This window comes from Betta splendens, chromosome 2, assembly GCF_900634795.4.
Source record: "Betta splendens chromosome 2, fBetSpl5.4, whole genome shotgun sequence".
NCBI lineage: Eukaryota > Metazoa > Chordata > Actinopteri > Anabantiformes > Osphronemidae > Betta > Betta splendens.
Genome location: NC_040882.2, coordinates 19,739,341 through 19,759,941, shown reverse-complemented (window position 1 = coordinate 19,759,941; position 20,601 = coordinate 19,739,341). Strand labels below are relative to the sequence as shown.

The 20,601-nt window shown below is 39.9% G+C and overlaps 4 protein-coding genes across 4 annotated transcripts in view; 1 reads left to right on the top strand and 3 right to left on the bottom strand.

Moving 5' to 3' along the window:
* The first annotated feature begins 42 nt into the window (after nucleotides 1–42).
* Nucleotides 43–2,652, top strand: mrpl48 (mitochondrial ribosomal protein L48). The gene is made up of 8 exons (XM_029138240.3): nucleotides 43–214; nucleotides 346–386; nucleotides 663–694; nucleotides 770–855; nucleotides 1,000–1,169; nucleotides 1,430–1,532; nucleotides 1,610–1,699; nucleotides 2,459–2,652. The coding sequence occupies exons 1-8, from the start codon at nucleotides 194–196 to the stop codon at nucleotides 2,537–2,539; spliced, it is 624 nt and encodes a 207-aa protein (XP_028994073.1). The 5' UTR covers nucleotides 43–193; the 3' UTR covers nucleotides 2,540–2,652.
* LOC114847646 (sterile alpha motif domain-containing protein 9-like) lies at nucleotides 1,830–6,857 on the bottom strand. The gene is made up of 3 exons (XM_029137611.3): nucleotides 6,398–6,857; nucleotides 3,086–5,801; nucleotides 1,830–3,013 (listed from the first exon to the last, which is right to left on the bottom strand). Exons 2-3 carry the CDS (start codon nucleotides 5,775–5,777, stop codon nucleotides 2,994–2,996), a joined length of 2,712 nt encoding a protein of 903 aa, XP_028993444.1. The 5' UTR covers nucleotides 5,778–5,801; nucleotides 6,398–6,857; the 3' UTR covers nucleotides 1,830–2,993.
* Nucleotides 6,858–7,320: 463 nt separating this feature from the next.
* On the bottom strand, nucleotides 7,321–13,506 carry LOC114847615 (sterile alpha motif domain-containing protein 9-like). Its single transcript, XM_029137549.3, has 7 exons — nucleotides 12,915–13,506; nucleotides 9,337–11,859; nucleotides 9,205–9,251; nucleotides 9,055–9,110; nucleotides 8,668–8,879; nucleotides 8,362–8,546; nucleotides 7,321–8,188 (listed from the first exon to the last, which is right to left on the bottom strand). The coding sequence occupies exons 2-7, from the start codon at nucleotides 11,831–11,833 to the stop codon at nucleotides 8,174–8,176; spliced, it is 3,012 nt and encodes a 1,003-aa protein (XP_028993382.1). The 5' UTR covers nucleotides 11,834–11,859; nucleotides 12,915–13,506; the 3' UTR covers nucleotides 7,321–8,173.
* A 132-nt stretch (nucleotides 13,507–13,638) lies between these two features.
* The window catches only part of LOC114848147 (astrocytic phosphoprotein PEA-15), a 29,398-nt gene continuing 22,435 nt past the window's right edge, over nucleotides 13,639–20,601 (bottom strand). Inside the window, exon 4 of the mRNA XM_029138398.3 lies at nucleotides 13,639–19,966. Coding sequence (XP_028994231.1) covers nucleotides 19,902–19,966 — 65 coding nt within the window. The 3' untranslated portion in view covers nucleotides 13,639–19,901. The remainder of the gene's footprint in view (nucleotides 19,967–20,601) is intronic.

The following is a 20,601-nucleotide window of genomic DNA, read 5'->3' as shown; positions in this document are numbered from 1 at the left end:
CACGGAACATTTGATTTGCCGTATATTATTGACGGACATATTAGCGACCGGACTAGTTTCCTGTGACGACTTCCGGTATAAGCAGTCGCATGTCTTATTCGTTTTTTGGTGTTTTAATATAGCTGGATCGCTACATCACGTTTCACCCGATCGGTCTGTGGTTTTGGTTAGTCACGGACAAAGCGGTCGAGCTATGAATCCTGCGTTTAGAAAGGTGAAAAATGTTTGTTTGCTAATTTCACTTAACAGAGGTCACAGAGCAACGATGTGTCAACGGGACGTAATTAAACTATACTAAGTAAAGCTAAATACTTGTGTTAATCTAATAGTCGTTTTTTGTTTCAGTTGTCGGCGTTTGTGTGTAATGAAGCTCTCACAGCTTGTCGGTAAGACTCGGCTTTTTTTTATGACATAAGAATAATAAGAAATTCAGATTTAAGCGATGTGAAAGAAACAGGCCGTAAGAATTAGATAATAACGTAGCATGTGAACAAGCCAAAAGAAGCCTCATCTGCTTCTTGCCTTTTAACAACAGTTGTCATTGACAGCTCTCAGTAGTTGACTTAACAGCTTCGGTATTTAAGCGCTTTTATATAATATACATCTCATCTTTAACCTTACTATGTTGCTTGTAACTACAACCTCTACTCTTGTTTTTAAAGAGCCCCTCTATCCATTCGGCATCCTGTCTGTGGTAAGTACTTGCAGAGTAGAATGAACAAAACATTGATGAAGACTGTGATAAACTAAAAGAAGATTTTCCCTCCAGGCACTGCTGTTGTAAACAAGAGGCAATACAAAGGCATGCCAACACATGGTATGGGGAGGTGGCGTCATCTTCTACCTAGAGAAGCGGTAGGACATCAAGGCTCTTATAGAAATGTCCCTTTTGTTTCTTACTGTTTGCTTTCTAGTCCACAAATGATAAATCTTAGTAATTTTAATATCTTCTCCAATATATAGAAAAAAAGGATTTAAACCATTGTGATTTTTTGTCAGCCAAAGAAAAAGAAAGACAAACTCCAGATGAAACGGATCAATGCAGCCACAGAGACAGCGTACGGGACTCTGAATGTCAGCGTGTCAGGTTATGACATGACAGTGGTGGAGCACTACTCCCAGTACATCCACAACCTCTGTAACCGGCTCGGCATCAGTGTGGCAGAGAGGTGAGGACAAGATCAGTAAAAAAAGAAAAAAGCATAGTAAAAAAGGGATATTCTAGTATATTATAGCATGACATGAATTAAAATATTGATACAATGCCATTAAAGGTAGAGCTAGGTTTACACATTTTTAGACTTTAGATTTTCAAATGTTAAAAATATATCTTGCATATGTGTAGCTGAATGAAAATGATACCTAACAAATTGTTAGCGATGCTTTGGTGAGACAGTATGCTTCATTAGACTCTGATTTCTACTCACAGCTATGCTTTGCCAACAAAGACCACAGAGGTTATGGTGATGCAAGAGCAAGGGACCAAAATGTACGTGGATGCCATCCTCAAGACTCACGAACGCGTTGTCCAGGTAGAATTCACTTTATTAGTGTCTGACTGTCTTAGGTTTCCATTTAACCTAATATTGAGTTAATGTTTTTTTTATAGTTGAGTAGTCTGGACACCACAATGTGTCCAGTTCTCATAGATGTTCTTCTAAAGAATCAACCTGAGGGAGTTCAGCTCTCTGTGAAGGAGGTAAGTTAGGATGAAGACATGTGTTGCACAAATACTCTCCCTCATGTGAACATCAGCCATTATACAATGGTTTTTACACTACAAATCTACTAAGAGCCTTTAATAGTTCACATTAATAAGTGACAATATATTACTGTTTTTGTTGTTTATTAAATTAGTTGTGTCTGCCACACAGATACTATGCACATGGCTTAATTTATACATTACAAAAAATAACAGTCCAATAACAGAATGTGTCTCAATAGATCCATTTCAGAATCATACTGAACTGAACACAAAAGAATATTATATATCACTGCAACTTTCTGTCCATGAAAATCAAATATGGTGTATGAAAAAATGAGAATATTATCAAACAAATATAATTTAGTCTAGAGAAAAGCAGAAAAGTTCAGCTTATCCTTACAGTTGCATCAGATGCTTCTGATGCCAGTGCTGATGTTTACAGGTTAATAAGTCAGCAGGAGCACATGCATCAGACAACTTGTTTAATGTGTAGGCTTTGATACAGTGCTCCGTGAACAGCTCTCTCGACAACTCTTCCAGCTATGATACTCTTTGGCCTAAGAGATACAAATATATTAAATTACTTTACTTTAAAACGAAAATGAATTTTTTGAGGTTTTCGTAGGGTTGCAGTTGTAGTTCATGAACGTTGTTTAATTTTTTGAAACAAACCTTTTTGATGCATTAGTGAATGAAATGGGTAAATCCAGTTGACAACAGTGTATTTTAACCTGTCTCCTTTTTTCCCCTCAGCACACAGAAGCTGATTTCCATGCGCGTTTCAAAGCGCGTCCGGAGATGGAGGGGCTGATTGCTCAGATAAACCAATATTGAATGGGACTTTCTCAAACTTGATGTGGGACACATTGCTGGCAGGGAATTCATGTTTGTATATTTATTAACATGGGATTCCTTGAAATGCAAATAAAGATGGTCATTTAAATAACTATATGTTGATGTTTGGCCTTCTTTAACCTTAGTGCACTATCTGGGGGTGATTTTCACCCGAGCAAAAGTATTTTATACTTTTGCTTTATTAATACTGAAAACTACAATTATCAGGTACAATTTTTTGCTTATTCACAGTAGCTGCTACTACATATACTACTACAATAGCAGTCTATAAATGCAACATGAAATGTCTTTAAAAACTAAAAGCAAGTCCAGTTGCCACTGAACAGAACCTGGAGAACAGAACCTAAAACTGAGCATCTTCACAGGCAGGTTCAATAATGGCTTGTGTCTAAACATGTGTTGAGAAAACCAGTGATTTTGCTCCATCCAGTCTTCAATCATTGGGTAATGGTTCTGTAAAAGAAATGGAAAAGATTAAAGCCTGGATCTCATGCGAGGTAGACATTATAATTTGTTCTTTCTTACCCTTCTCTGTAGTTTTAGTGTGGATCCCAAATGCTACAGGCCCTCGGATTGTGAATCCAAGATTGAAGGAGACCTGCCGTGGTTTCCAGAGGTTGTTTCGTACATTAGCGTCCACCTCGAGCTCCGTTCCATCAAGAGTTGCATAAACTCTGTAGTTTTGTACCACCCCTTCGAATTTAAAAAGATTTCCCTGGATGGTGGGATCCTGGAACATCTTTTCATCGTTCCAGTCAGTGCTGCAGTCTGGTTTTGTATCCTTCAGTCCCAGACACATTCCCTCAAGAACCTTTCTGTGAATCACCCGTTTTAGTCCATGACTTTTTCCAATGAAAAACAGGGGGCGAAGGTAACGCGATCCAATTTGTTTCTTGTATGAACATTCATAAGAATCACGCATACGCTGGACAAGCTGGCCGAGGTTAAGGGCCCATTTGTCTGCAGCGTCTGTGGGCCAGCATAAGATGAGGGCCAACAGATGAAGCTCAGGTGCCTCTTGTGGACTGAGAGGAATTTCCTGTTTAAAGGTGTGCAAATACTGAATTGAAAAGGTGGGCAGAAACCGCTCTCCTGTGTTTATTAACATGATATGAGCAAAGATGTGGTTGACAAGAGCTGTTAAAGGACCTTTGCTTGCATAGACCTTCTCCCAGCACGCCGAGGTTTCTTTTAGCTCGTGCTTTGTGCATTCTCGGTCGAGACACGAGATCACCCCCGTGGAGGTGTCGGCCAGGTATTCTTTAAGTTTCTGCTTCACGTCACATTTCGCTTCCACATCTTCCACATACTTCCGGCAACAGTCTGAGATGTCTTTTAAAATGTACGGGGCATCATGTTTTCTTCTGCTGGGCTTTGAATATGTCAGAAATGTATCAAAGAATTTATACTTTCTCTCAACCTCGTCCCTAAAGGTTTTTATGAGACCATTATATCGGATGAGTTTTTTGTCGCCGAGTGAATCCAGCACAGACGCCACGGGCGCCTTGTTTGTGAGCACCTTTCTCCAGGTTTCATCCTGGCTGACAAGGACGTTGTACAGAATATTGCAGACCTGCAGGTACCCGAACTGCCCTCGGGTGTTGTGAACGTGTGAACCTTTTTTGTTCCTCGTTGCTTCGTATTCTTTTTCAGCGAGTTGTTCTTCGTCTTTGAAAGCCTCGATGGCCTTTGTGGCCAGTTGCAGGATTTCCCGGGGCTTGGAAGGAGCCTCTTTGCTTTTCAGATGGTTCTTATGGACCTGTCCCAGCGTGTCAGCGATGAATGAGCTGCGGGGATCTATTTGCTTTGCTGTTTTTGCCCATATTTCGGCCAGATTGTAGTTTTGTAGTTCTATGTAATAAAAACGAGCAAGTGCCTGTGGAAACAGTGGATTCTGATCAAATTTATTTGAAGCTACCTTTAAAACTGATGTACATTGCACCTTGCCCTCCGTTTCTTTGACATCTAGAATTAGCCTAGAAAACCTTTCTTTCTCTTCTGTGACCTCTGTACTGTCGACTAGCGTGTCCCCTTTTTTCTCTTCCCTCTTTGTTAGCATGTCTTTGATAAAACCTAGCAAATGTGGAGGAACCTCCTCTTTGCAGAAATGGTTGATGAAGTTTCTCACTGTGTCACTTCTGGTCACACCTTCCTCAGCCATCAGTTCAGTGCAGCTCTGTGCTATCATAGGATGAGCCAGTCGTACCCTTTTTTCCCCACTTGTGTTTCGTATGAAAGTGACGATCAGGTGACTAAATGGCTCCATAGAAAGGCCCTCGTGGGAGGAGTCCTTCTGTTTGAGGAACTCCAGACACTGGGACTCCACGAGATACGACCCTGGTACGTAGGTATTGAGCAGGGCCAGGAAGGCAGCCAGCTTTAACTTAAGGTTCCTCTTTGCTTTGAGAGCCTTGGTAAATACAGTGCTCACTTCTCTGGCATAGTCCTGAGAGAAGTTTGTTTGAAGGATGTTAAATCCATGAAATTGCTGGTGCTGATCAGGGTACTGTTGGCTCAGCTCGTTCTTCTTCTCACAGAATTTTTGCATCTCTGTGTCTGAGAGACTTTTTCCAAGGACAATGTGGTTATCTTCTAGAACTGTGTTCTTTCTCAGGCAGCAGAATAAAACCACCACAGGCATATGGGAAACTGTAACATGTGCTTCAATTTCTTCCATGATTCTGTCCTGAAGATTATCCAGAATCTGCTCGTCGTTCAGTAGAAGCAGGACTGTGTTCTGGAGGTCTCGACTGCCGGCTGTGAAGAGCTGGACCACGGCCTTCGCAACACTGGTCATGTCCGAGGTTGAGCCTTTTAAAACGGCACATCGGAAGGTTTTTCGCAGATCCCACAGCACCTGCATGGCCAGTGTCGTGCCCCCACATCCCGGCTGGTGGAACAGCTTGACGGTTGATATTCCAGGGTATTTTCTGCTCTGTTGAATTTGTTGTATCAGTGTGTCATATCCATCCCGTTTGATGAGCGGAGTCCCTGCGCCGTCTGACTCAGCCTGTTCACTGATGTGAAAGTTTAACCACAGAGGTGGTGCTCCTCTGTAGAAGTTCCCCTCCGTCTGCTTTATAAGTTCTGGAGCGAAGCGCTGCCCTTCGAAGTGGTTCGCGTAGAGAACATCCAACAGGGCGAGAGCCTCACGGACTTCACTCCCCACATAAACTTCCCCTCCTTTAGCAGTGGACAGGCCCGGTCCATTTGCCATAGCGAAGCTCCAGTCTTGTGTATGCTGAGAAATATACATAAAACATCTTAGCTTGGACTGATTACATTTCCTTTGTGTGAATATGAACTTTAAACGCGTGGCAGGTTGAAGCTGGTACAAATGTAAAAGGAGGAATCACAGACAGGGAGGACGACAGCGTGAGCGCAGAGGACACACCTATGTGTGTGACAGTAACGGGAAATGCTCCAGGACTTTGTGACATATTCTGCAAAGAAAGGGCAATAATGTCATGTAACAGCCCTGACACTTATTTGGGGAGTTTCTCCACCTTTAAGATCTTTTACAGCACTGGTGGTGTTTTCTGCCCAGCACTTTCTTTTCAGTCGTGCTAGTTTTCAGTTTCATTTCTGCGGCACTGATTTGCGCTCAGCGCGGAGCCGCGCTCACACCTTCCACCTTCACCTCCCGCTCGTCCAGCAGCTCCACGTTACATTATTCAAATCCACCTTTATTTCCTGTTTGCTCCATGCTCGTTTTTTAGCTGTCCGTCTTTCACTGTGTACCCGCTGTTCTGGCTCCACGCGCCACTCTTACTGTAACTTTTGTATATTTTTGCAGCTCAACGCTAAGTTTTTTTTTTTCTCATTTTTTTTTCTTACCTTTCTCCCAGTAATGCATAAGTCCCAGGCGTCGCTTCCCCTCACGCCTGTGTCGTCTCTGGCAACTCTGAGCGCAACCGGAAGCTCGTGACGCCACAGCTCAACGCCACGCCCAAAGTAGGTGGCGCGTGCACGGCAAGGTATGGCAAGCGAAACCAACAATAAACGGCACCTGACACGAAAACCCGTGGGAGGAGCGCGGGGTCAAGGGGTTCACGCCTCCGTTTGCCATCGCGTTTTTTTGATCTAAAGTTGAAAAGACTTGTCAAGTAACAGTCATCTTAGGGAATCATATAAGGGGACGTTTTAAGCTGGTTAAAAGATCAACCACATTACTATCATTACTAGTCCATAACAATACAGTATATTAAAATGCAAACTTAAAAAAAGTCCACTTGTTTTCTTATTATCGTCAACTTGGTTTTAGGTTAATTTAATAGTCATTTCATGGATCTGCCCATCGGGCTTTCACAAGTTTACCTGCGCAATAAAAACATGACAGCAACAGTAAAATGCGGAATGCTTTTGTGTGCTTTCAGCATTCTGAGTTCATGGAGGAAGTTTTCCTTTTGTTTCTCTTTTGGATTAATGCATTCTACCCTGGGGTGATTAAATGCAAATAAGTACTACTTATTACTACTACTACTACCAACCTTCTTCTGGCCTGTGGAGGGATTGCAGTACTTTCTGTCTCCCTTTTTTGTATGGAGCACACGCACTAAATCGCACCATACTCTCCAGGGCCACCATCACTAATTTACTGAGTCCTATTTACATATTAAACACTTCTCATGTTAGCAGGATCTTTGAAATGTTCTCTCACTAAGAAACAATATCTCTCTCGTACAGAGAAAAAACTATTGCCATGGAATGTTCTCCATTGTACAACCTACCTAACAGTCAGCTGAAAGAGTCCAAACAAAAATAGTTTTGCATTTTATTGTTTTTTAAGCGTTAAGAAATATTTGACATAACTGACTTCCAAAAACTTGTATTGTTGAGATCAGCACATCATCACAACATATCGCAACAGACAATGGCATGACCAATACCAAGACATGAACACTACTTCCAAACACACATAAAAACCTCCACACTACTAATGCGTAACTATAACACATATAACACTTAAATACAACTTCCTACCGTCCTCAGGGGCATCAGTGAGGTCTGACTTTGGGCCGCTACGTTATCATCTTTTTATCATCCTAGCACTTTACTGTTTTACACACTCCTGATTTTATTTGTAGTTAATTTACAGAAATAAAACAAGCATAACAATGGAAAATAAACGTTATTAAACTATTAATTTACAAAAACAAATACAAATAGAAGAATATGCACATCAAATAAAAAAGTAATGTGAATGTAAATTACTTATATTTTTTAACTGCTTACCTTCAGGTAGGTCCTCTTTATTTCGTTATATATTTTTTGTGTTTGGACAACAAAGACACAAAACACATTTTGTATCAAGCAGTAAAGCAGACATGAGATTTGATAGATTAGTGTAAGTATTTAGGCTTAACCAGTTTGGATTCATTTATACTTAAATTTAATGCAACCCTCAATATATACCACACACACACACACACACACACACACACACACACACACACACACACACACACACACACACACACACACACACACACACGCTCATGCACTAAGGTCAAAGGTCATGGGTTAACTAAGGGAACTAACAGCAACTAAAGAAGAAAAAGGAAAAACTTTTCCAGAACATTGCCTGTCCATCCCGGTTACTTCTTCATGATGTTACTTTGTACTCCTCTGAAATATAATGCAGAACTGTTGTTATTATTGATATACGGGATGTTTATAAGTGCACCTTTATACCTTTTTTATTGCTGGCTACATTTACTGTAAAACAGATCTGCTTTTTAAAAAATACATTTATGTTTAGGATTGATTTATGAAATGGAAAAATAATAAACATTACTAACCTCTAGTGTGTGTACGTTGTCCTTTTTGTCCTTTGCTCTCACTACTACGTCTTCTTTAATAATGACTCCATTTGTGGTGAAACTGGGGTGGAATAACCTGACATGTGAGGGCCCGACCTCGGACACTTGTTCTAGGAAGGTTCCATTCTTTTTACTATGTAAAACTGCAAATTTCTCAGAAGTGGCTGTAAGGTCATATAAATAAGGTAGAAATGAATGAATGAAAAGAATGGACAAAAAGCAGTGTTATAATAATTCCTAAAAGTTTAGTTTAGGGGTGTTTTTTGTGACATTTACTGTACTCACCACAGATCCAGTATGGGAGATACACATCATCAAACTTTCCATCTGTGACTTTGATCTCCAGGAGGGGACCTCCAGGATTATAACACACTTCTTTCAGCTTCTGCTCATGGTCTTCCCAAGATTTAAACTGGTATGCGAAGCTGACTTTTCTACTACAAACCCAGCGTAGATCTGACACGGTGCATTGGAACCTTCCTGCTTCACACTGCAAGCTAAGGTCGTGCAATAAATAGTGTTAGTCCTCTTAAACTGCAACAGTGCTCAATACAAACATGTTTCAGAGATGCCCAGTACATAACAGTTTTACATTGTGATTAAAAGTTTTTTACCAGGGTCTATAACTTTGTTTTATATAATGGGTGTTATAACATTTAGTAACATTCTTACCTGTAGGTTTTGACATTGCTTCTTGTTGTGTCTTTAGGTTTGACTTTGACCCATGGCTGTTTGAGATAATAGATCACAAAATGTTTGCATTATTGAATTAAATGTTCAACTAAAAGTTAACCATGGTATTAAAAGAAAAGAATTTCTTACCCTGGTGTTTTCTGGACTATTACTGGCCTCTCTGGTGCTTGGACGTCCTGATTGAGATGCAATAGTAACAAAATAAATACCATTGTTTTCATTAATAACCTGTTAAGAGTCAAGTTTAAAGAACTTTCTTACCATCTGGCTTGGTTTGGATGCCAAAAGCTACTGGACCACTGATGGTGAATCCAATGTAAAAGGAAACCTGGCGTGGAACCCAGGTGCTTTCTTGCATGTTGGCTTTCATCCTTATGTCACAACCTCCAACATTGGTAATTATTCTGTAGTTTTCAACCCTTCCTTCACATTTGAAGAGTTGTTGTTGGACTCTCACATCTCTAAAGATCCTGTCTTTGTTGATCATGTAGTTGATGAACTTTTCTGTTTTGTCCTGATTTTCCACCAAACCGTGTATAGTGTTTGCTGGAACAATTTCTCTACCAAGGTAAAATAAAGGACATAGATATCTTGATCTGAAGTACTTTCCAAATGCAGCCTCATAAGAATGTTTAGTCTTCTGAATTAGTGGCTTTAGGTTTGGAGAATTGTCTTGGTTGTCCATTGACCATTCCTTCAGGACTGCAGCAAGGCAAGACTCTGGGGACTCTGCATCTTCTGCTGCCTCTTCATTGTCATCTCTGAGTTTGTCCTTGATTTCCATTACAAGGTCAGGTTCTGGACGTTCAACATAGATGCGGTAACATGTCGTCACAGTTCTCTGGCAGTCTGATGGATCCTTTTTTTGGAGACTGGGCTTTGAATACGTTAGAAAGGTATTTAAAAATTCACACTTCTCCTTCACGTCATCTCTGAGCTGTTCTATCAGTTTCTTAAATCGGAACAGTTTGTTGTCTCCAAGTGATCTCAGGACAGAACCCAAGGGCACTTTCTTTGTGAGCACCTCTTCCCAGATTTCATTCTGATCGACAAGACTGTAATACAGAATTATACAAACCTGCAAGTAACCAAACTGACATCGGGCATTGTAGAAATGTGAGACTTGGACACCATCAGCTTTCATGTCTGTCCCACTTTCACTTTCAGCAAGTAGTTCTGCATCTTTGAAAGCTTTGATGGCCTTTGTAGCCAGTTTCAATATTTCTCTCTGTGTGGCAGTACTCTCTCTTGCTCTGTTTTTCAGATGATTCTTATAGACCTGTCCCAGTGTGTCAGCAATGAATGAGTTTCCCGGATCTCTTTTCTTTGCTTCTTTTGCCCACCTTTCTGCCTGAATGTAATTTTTTATTTCTATGTAGTAAAGACGAGCAAGTGCCTGTGGAAAAAACAGATTTTTCTTTCCGTTTGGGTATGCTATTTTCTTTGCAGCTACTTCCAACACTTTTGCACTTATGGGTTTACCCTCAAACTTTAGAATATCTAGAATTAGTCTTGAAAACCTTTTTTCTTTAATCTCATGCTCTTCTTCCCCTTCCCCTTCCTCCTTTTCTTCTCTTTTTGTTAGCATGACTTTAATAAAATCTAGCAAAAATGGAGGAACCCCAGCTCTGCAGAAATAGGTAATGAAGTTTCTTGCTGTGCCACTTCTGGTTACCCCTTCCTCTGCCATCACTTCAACACATTGCTCTGCTATTATAGGATTAGCCAGTCGAACTAGTTTTTTAGGACTTGTATTTTGTGTGAAAGTGACGATTAAATCACTAAATGGTTTCATTCTGGTCTGCAGATAAGTGCCCTTGTGGTTAGAGTCATAGTGTTGGAAGAACTCCAGACACTGGGACTCCATGAGATACGAACCTGGTACGTAGGTGTTCAGCAGAGCCAGGAAGGCAGCCAGCTGGGACCTTAGTTTTCGCTTTGCGTTTAGGAGCTTTGTAAATACAGTGCTCACTTCTCTGGCATAGTCCTTAGAGAAGTTTGTTTGAAGGATGTTAAAGCCATGAAATTGCTGGTGCCGATTAGGGTACTGTTGGCTCAGCTCGTTCTTTTTCTCATTGAACTTTTTCATCTCTCTCCCTGAGAGACTTTTTTCAAGGAAAACGTAGTTAACCTGTCGAACTGCGTTCTTTCTCACGCAGCAGAATAAAACCAGCACAGGCATTTTAGGAACTACCCGCTGTTCAGCAATCACTTCCTTAATGCTCTCTTCTAAATGATCCAGAATCTGCTCGTTGTTCAGTAGAAGCAGGACTGTGTTCTGGACGTCTCGACTGCCGGCTGTGAAGAGCTGGACCACGGCCTTTGCAACACTTTTCATGTCTGAGGTTGAGTCTTCTAAAACAGCACATCGGAAGGTTTTTCGCAGATCCCACAGCACCTGCATGGCCAGTGTCGTGCCCCCACATCCCGGCTGGTGGAACAGCTTGACGGTTGATATTCCAGGGTGATTTTTTTTTTGCTTAATTTGTTGTTTTAATGTGTCATATCCATCTCGTTTGATGAGCGGAGTCCTTGTGCCGTCTGACTCAGCCTGTTCACTGATGTGAAAGTTTAACCACAGAGGTGGTGCTCCTCTGTAGAAGTTCTCCTCCGTCTGCTTAATAAGTTCTGGAGCGAAACGCTGTCCTTCAAAGTGGTTCGCGTAGAGAACATCCAACAGAGCAGGAGAGTCCTGTATTTCACTCCCCACATAAACTTCCCCTCCGTTAGCAGTGGACAGGCCCGGTCCATTTGCCATATTTGGCTTTCACTTTCTGGAATATGCTGTTGAACATCCACAAAGTTGTCTTAGACAGCAGATTCTGATAATTTGTTCATAACTAGTAAATCTTATCTTAACATATACCACAGTGTAAAATAAATCAGGACCTTGGCATATAGTTTCATGGTAGTTTGAGTAATTTAATTATTTAGATAATTAAATTTAGATAACATTGGCAACAATACAATCAAAGCAGCAATTGACTACAAATGGGTCGGCAGCCCTGCATTTAACAGGAACTGTGACGATCCAGCCCTCCAGCCATTACAGGTGCAGTTGTTCTGTCTGGTGTGTGTGGTATGTCACTATTTCCTGTTCTGTTCTGTGTCCTCACAATCGGGCTCATTACCAATACCTGTTCCACAGCTTCTTTAAGCACTAATCCCACACGCCAATAGGTAAGTTTGTGATGATTGTTTCCTGCTTGCGCTCTGTCATGATCCTGTCTGTCATTGTCTAAGGCTTTGTGGAGTCACGTTACGATTTGTCTGTCATGTCTTTGTGTATTAATTATGGTGTTCCTGCACAGCAGTAATTTGTAGTTCAGGAGTACAGTAGTACAGTGATTTTCAATTCACTATCCGTTTGTGTTCACCAGAGTTTTTAAGCTGATATTAAATCCAATTCATTATTAAGTCCTGTTTGTTTTTGGGTCGTACATTTGGGTCCTCCCGTCTGATCTTGTAAGTCCAGTTTGGTATTTCCCAGTGAGGGATTTTGTCTCTGCCCAGTAGTTTGGTTAGTTCTTGCTTAAGCAGCCTCCCTGGCATGTGCAGCAAGAGCGAAAAGCGCAATTTTGAATGGGACATTTACTCATGCACTATTTACAGTGTTAAAAACTAGGGTAAGTTTAAAAGTTTGACTACACCAATCAGCCAAAATAATAAAAAGAAAACTCTAGCCACAAACTGTATTTAAGGCCATAGATTTTGCAATATAAGCACATGACAGAAGAAGCTATTATGTGTTTCTTTGGTAAAATAATGGTTTAAAAAAATTCTTTCTCTGCTTTACAAAGATATTTTATATATTTATTCAGATATTTCAGTTTTCTTACCTCTTTTGATTTAATGCTGACGTCCCTGAAGTTCTATGAGCGTCTACAGTATTCAGTAGTACACTGACAACTAGAGTATGTTTACTCCCTGGAGCGTGGTTGGTAGTAATAAAGTGATAAGCCACACCCAAGATGAGTGGGTGGAAAATGTTTAAAATGAACCGATTTGTTTGTTGTTGGTGGTTGGTAGGTAGTAGGTGCGGTAATGCAGTTTCTATTCATTCTAATTGATAGAAAAACATTCCCTCAGTCTCTTCCTGACTGACATCATTTAATCCTGAGCAACGTTCTCTATGTGAGCATAAGCATTAAGTCATTATTCATAAAGCAGAGGCTTCTGTGCCTATTATAGCACTTTACTGTTTATGGTTAGCTTATTAGTGTGCATCAATGTTTAAGTTGTATTTACTATGGAAGCCATTTACGTCAGATTACATATGATTATATATGTGGTGTGATGTATTTGAATAAATAATAAAGAATATTTTACAAAATGCGAGACATGATTAAACCTTTCTTGTGTATAGCATCAGTAAAGGTTATGTCATGTACTAAAGTATTCAGGGCATTTTATCTTGGTTTAAGCCTACACTAACCTACATTATTATTATTATTATTACTTACTGGTAATTTTTATGATGTTTTGTTTTCACGTAACGACTTGTAATTATGTTTGCAAGCTGTAATCTTACCTTATTAAAAGTAAAGCTGGAGAGAACACAAGTTTTGGTTAGCAAATATATTTTAATATATTCATATTTAATTTAGCACAATGACAAAATGGCATGTTTCAGTTCAGTCTCATGTAAATCATGACAAAGAGCCACACCATTATATGTTTCTGAACCATAGCATGTTGCAATCATTGCAAAATAAATCCTGAAGTACTTGCCCCATGAGAGGAAAACAAAAGCAAAAGTTACTAACAGCCTTGAGCCTGTAGAATCCATGTTATGATCACATGTTATTATGAATATATTAATGATAATAATCAAATGATGCTTTTCACTGCACAGCTGGGCCATGTCACCATCCAAAGTCATTTTACCTTCATCACTGGGACATTTTTCATCATCTCAAGCAAATTCAAATGTGTGCACTTTATACTAGAATAGATCCAAATAATGGTGAAACAACATGGTGGATTGGATTGACTGTATGAGTAAACTACACCTGTTACCAACCATTAAGTAAGCACTTCACAAAGTAACATGAAGGCATCCCACTGACTGACTCACAAAGCAGGAACACATACGACGCATCATAAGAACTAAACAACCGTACTTACATCAAAAGGTTTACATTTATTCTTAAAACAGCCTTCCAGTTTTTTACACACTACCCATAAGCAAAAAATTAAGAATTCTATTTCCGAACATTTTGGGGACACCTCCACTACTTGAAGTCAGGGCTTGAGAATCGTGGATGTGCCTGTCCTCAGTGTCATAGAGTGACAATGTCTGACCTCCATACTGTAGGTGTTTTTAACCATTTTGATAAACTTACACCCACATGATACCTCACACCATTGAAATCCACAGCACAATGTATATTAACCTCAGAAATATGTTCTGATTAATGGGACCATCTGATCTACCCAACGATTGTCGGTGAACACGCTCAGCCAGTAGCTGAGGTTGAGTCATGGCGTCTGGGCTTCCAAGACTGTCAGACTATCGAAATGTAACCAGGTGCAGTTAATCGTCTACTGGAAAACGAAACTTACTGTAACCCAGCTCCACACGTTTCCCGTAAATTATACAAAGGAAAAAACTAAGTATGTTCAGGGTGCATCAGCATTCCTAACATCATCACACTGAACTACCATGAACCACACCACAATATTGCACAATAGTCTTGCGCAAGATTTACCACATTCAAAATGATACTAATGTAAGTAGATGCTAACCATGAACCTACATACAGCATTTGTCTGTACACCTCTCCTCTTTAGGAGAGTCTGTACTCCCAGAACTCTCATTCACTACTTCCACTTTATCCAGCACTGATTACTGTATCTTTTCATCACTACATCCACGCATCCTTTAACCCATTCACTAGCATCTTGAAGTTCAATCAGATTTCATGACATACATATTTAATACTGAACAGTTAGCAGGTAGTTCAGGTGGTGTCAGGTGGTGTTTGACTGAGTAATACAAACAGTACCTGTACATGTTGCTCTTGTAGCTAATTAGCCTAGAAGATAACTATCGTAACATGCTTCCACATTAAGCTAGTATTAGTTTAGTGAGTTTATTCTGTCTGTGGACATTTCATTTGTTGTTGCGCTAGCTAGCAGAAGCTAACTGGCTTTTTGTCATGTGTTTGCGGGTATTATTAAATTATTATTTTATTTACACTAGTGACGTCTTGAACATTTTTTTCAAAGGTCATTTCAGCGTTTAAAACTCAAATATTTTTCAATGAGGAGAATTATAAAGCAAAGAAAATCCCACTGAATATCTTAGTTAAATGTCTTGGCTGAATTAATTATTAAACTGAATTGCAATCTACAAATCAGGGCTCATCATTTGTTGAACATTTAGCATTCAACATTTTAAGACTCTGTCTTTAAACTTCCTGCTCTTGGTGCAATGTGCAAGTGACAACATGTCCTATATGAACAAAACGGCAGATTAAAACTTTGTGACTGCTTTTGTCTTTTGTCATGATTTGGAAACTCTCTGAATCAACACAACACATCTGACCAAATACGACACAGTAAAACATAATATGTTACATATCAGTTAAAACAATGAAATGAATCACTTTTTTTTTGCAAAATCATTAGCCAAAGCTGTAACAGCAAAACATAAAGAAAGAGAATAACATGTGGCTGCAGGGTGCGTTTAACATTAGATAAGCAAGTTTTGATCCCCTTGATTTGTTTCCAGTTAGTAAAACAAAAGCAAGATTTGTAAAAACAATATATAAGCATAAAATAAATTAATCAATTCCAAAACAAACACAGTGATATATATTCAAAATACATATATACAGCCCAATAAAATCAAAAAGTAAAACACAGTTTATCCTTTAGGGAAAATGATGATGTTTGAGTGAGTCTGTATCGATTGTTAGCATTACATGCTGAATACCTTCACACAATATCTGCCACTTTGTACTGATGATAATCAAGTATTCACCATAAATACATGTATGTTTTAGTAAATTTATACTTTGCAGCATTCACTAAGTTGATATGTACTTGGTACATGGAAATCCAAATCTGACATCATTTGTGACTGATATGTTGCTATATTATGTGCCGATGGCTACAGAAAAATGCTTAGTAATGCCAAACATACAATCTGCTTGGTGAATAAGTAGGCTGTGCCACATTGTGAAGTGGGGAGCAATAAATGGATTAAAAAAAAAGAAAGAAAAGGAGGGGGTTGCAGCACAGCCACATTTAAACACTCCAATAAATAACCTGATTTTTTAAAAATCTGAGCATTAACCTGGAGCTTCAAGAGCATCAAGCAGTTTGATTGATTACAGATATTGTGTGGACAATCCTACTGTCAAGCTACCGTACTGACAAACTACCACAGTTGCTAACATGAGTCTGTTACCTATTGACACTCTGAAAGACAAACAAAAGAAATTCACTTGGTCACATACATCTAAATTCACAAGTTGCTATTTAAAATGCACTTAAAAATAAAACAAGTATTCTTCTTCCCCACCTTGTCTTGTTGGTCATTTGTACAGTGGAACATACTATTATCTGGAAAGAAAAGCCTGGTGTTTGATTCACAAGATCACTGAACCAGTGCCTCTGGTGTCCACATAAATTCTTGGGAAGTATATTAGCCACAGGTCATACAGTAGCAGTAGGATGAATGCTGCCTTTGCCTGACATCACTGTGACATCACATCACACTCAGTTCAGTTCTGTGATTGACCAGAGGTCTGGATTAGCAGGGGACAGCCTGGAGGCCAAAGGGAAAATCCACCCAAAAACAAGGACCAGGACATACTTTATAATAATTTGGTTAATTACAAAATACAGTTTTTGCTATAACTTTTGCAACAGTGTAGAAATAAGGTACTGTAAAGAAAAAAAAATCCAAAACAAAACTAATGTACATGCAGGAGAAGATGTGGTAGCCAGGGAAACAGTAGGGCATATAACGGCATTAAAGGTTAAGGATGGACTATTCCTTTAACAATACCATAGGACTGAGTACTTGGGTGTTTCATGCAGAGAGATTCTGTTTGGAAATTTTTCAAGCTTTCCATATAAACGAATAGAGAGTTTCTTTCAGCTTCTCTGAGCATATACCTCATCACTCACACCTTCCATGCAGAAATATCTTGTAAAACACAATGACATGAGAGAGCTTGTTTTTTTTTTTTTTAGATCTAACGGATTTGTTGGGAATATATGTTACAGTGCAGAGGTTTAGGCTTAAATGCATAGGACACAAATCAGTCCAACAACTACAGTAAACGGCAAGCAACACAAAAGAAAAAAGAACCGTTCACAACAACTGTGTTCAAAATAAAAGCTTTAGTCGTTGGCACTGGGATTGGAGAGGAGTATGGCTGGAATAAATGACTAGTCATACAATGATAGATTTTTTTTATAGTTTTTGATCATACAGCTTCAGGGACAACCAAGACAGGGGCAAAAGTAGACCCACAGACAATCTGTACACACCAAAGTCTTTAGCAAATTTCAGAATAAAAGTAGCATCACTCTCTTTAAAAGTGAGAGCCGGTTTGAATCAGCGTGTGTTGGCGTCTGTCTCCGCCTCGCACACAATCTCTCACAGTCAGAAAAATGTTGGGGTAAACACAACGCGTGCTAAGGCTTAGTCGCAGGGTGAAAAGAGACACAGTGATCAGAAGAGCAGTTATTAAAGTTTAGTTTCAACAGTCTTGCTAGCGTTTGTGTTTGCGCGTGGCGGGGATGGCATAGTCAGAGGGTGCATTAGAGATTCTTCTAAAGGACGTGATTCACTACCGTTACATGTCACACACTCGTTTCGCGTTCCTTTGCAGAGGCCTTGTTTTACTGTTCGCATACAGGTCAGTTAGTTTCTGTGGAACAAATGAAATGGCAACGAAAGGCTGAAAGAAAGTTTAGTGTTTTTCTCCCTGTGGTTCAACACAACATGTTTGTACGGTAAATAAAATATTTAATATTCTCTCAAAATAATATTTAGATTCTCTATTATAATCCAAAGTACATGGTCTTCAATTTTGTTTTTGTGATTTGTTGAATGTTTCATGTCGGAAATTTGCTTCTGGTAACAGTGTCCTCTATGGCAGACTATGCAGGTCAATAAGTTATCTCACCTATATTGACTTGGTATATATTATTTGTATATATTTACATCTCTAACCACTTCTTACAGACTTCAACGCGTACTGGTCCCCTTGATACCGTCCGTACTGTAGAAAGAACAGCTAGAATTTCTCATCTACACACAGTAGTTTCTGTAAATAACTAACTATAAGGTAAAGGCAAATATTGGCTTTTCTTATGAAAATCTACTTTAGATAGCTTCATCTAAAATATTAGTCTTCTATAGTTTTGCTCGTGGAGCATGATATAATTAGTCGTGCAAGTAAAGGGAATGCAAACAGAAGCCATGGCTGAAGAACACTGACTATGTTTCCCTTGAAGTTTGACTTAATGTTTTGTCTCAGACACTGCGTAAACTTCGTGGCTATTGGTAACACGATAATAAATTAAGACAAAACATTTAAAATATCTGAAATTAGAGACACCCATGTGCTCTTTTATTAAGGAGGTTATGATTACTGATACCACTTTTATGTCTAAGCAATAAATATGAAGGTACAGCCACTAGCTGCTTAGCACTCGGTCGGGGACGTTTTACAATAGGAACCAGAGAATAAACCGCTAACTGTAACTAAATCCACCTCCCCACGTTCTCGACCAGTGGCCCAGAATTCTTTTCAATTATTAATGAAATCCAAATGGTAAACATGGGGACAGCCAACGTTGGTGTTTCCCAGTTTTAGCAGTTTGTTCTAAAGCTAACGTCATGCTAGCTCTGTAGCTAGCAGTAACTTCATATTTAAACCCCCTCATTAGCGCTTGTCAAATTCATGGCAATGTCAATAAGTATTTCCTAAAACGTCAACCTATTCCTTCCACATTACAAACACACCTGGACACCTGGTTTGCAGCAACACACTAACACAAACACTCCGAAGAATCGAACGTGAGATTTAAATTTGTTTCATTTTGCATTATTTTGATCCCATGAACTAGGTATTTACATGTTTTAGTTTCATTTTCATGTTTGGGCTACTTTGCACATTTAAGGTGAAAAAAAAAAACTTTGTTAGTCATAGTGCATCACACTCACAGCTTGTTTATTCTACTCTTTCTGGCTTTGCCTGAATATTTGAGTAAATGGAAACTTTGCCATTTTATTTTGTTTTGTCAAGTTCAGAGGGTGGTGTGTTTGGTTTTTAATTCTTTGTAGTTAGATGGAGACTCAGCGACACGCACACACACGCACGCACACACACACGCACGTGCACAGACATTTGCATAAACACAGCATCACAGATTGAACAGTGTTTACAGGTAGCACTCACTCACAACTGACCCACCCAGCACTTGAATCTAAAGTCGACTTTGGCTTCTCTCTCTCCTCTCACACACGCTGTTGGCCCGTTTCCAGATTTCTTCTTCTAATGTCCTTTTTGCCTGCAGCTTCCTGTCGCCCCTCAGCTCGGGGAGAGCCTGCAGTCGCTTGGTCCGATTTGTTGCTTTGTGGGCGGCTTCCTGCACGGTTCTGCGTCACGCCATGTGTTGATGCAGGTAAGGGAGGCATGGCAGGTGTGTGCGTGGGGTGAGGGGGCTGGGGGGGGGGGGGGGGGGGGGGGGGGGGGGGGGGGGGGGTGATGGGGTTGGTCGGAAACGCTTGGTCAATTGACTGGAGTGCCGGGAGCGAAGAAATCAAGGTGCAAAGATTGGTGCTTCGGGTCGCGACCTCACACTTTTTTAGGGGGCGGGGCCAACTTGATGATCTCGTCTTCAGACGGCTGACGGATGATGTCTGTTCAGGTCGGGAGGGTGGAAAAAAACAAAAGACAGGAGAAGTAATAAGAACGTGAAACACACCGAGCGATTCACTCATCACAGCCGTTTTAGCTTTAACCACCTTCATCAACCACTATTTGTAGTGTGTGAATTTTTTGCCTGCACGACTGTGGCTTCAGCTTTATTAAAGATCAGATTCAGCTTTATTAAAGCATTTCTTGAGGGTTAAACTACAATGACATGACATGACACATACTTTATATTGTAAAGTAAAATACATTTTCCCTGTTTTGAAGTGGGAATAGTGGGTAAATAGAAATCATTTTTATTTCGACACTGCGGCCCCTGAGTTATCGTCTTGTTTTGTCTCGTTCTAGCTTCAGGCTGAATTTCCCCTGTGACCTGAACTGTGTTACAAAACCACTGTAGAAATCAACGAGCAGGTAAAAACTAATAACGGCAGGAGGAAAGAGAAAAAGTTCTTTTATGACAGTTTACTGACGATGGAAGCGTCTAATAACACCCGAGAAACAAGGCAGACAGAACATGTTGATTTCTCAGTCACCCAACTGAGGTTGTCTGGAAGCTGAGTCATGCGTCCAGATGCCATGACTCAGCTTCTAGACGCGTGGCTTTTTTGTGTGTTCTGTC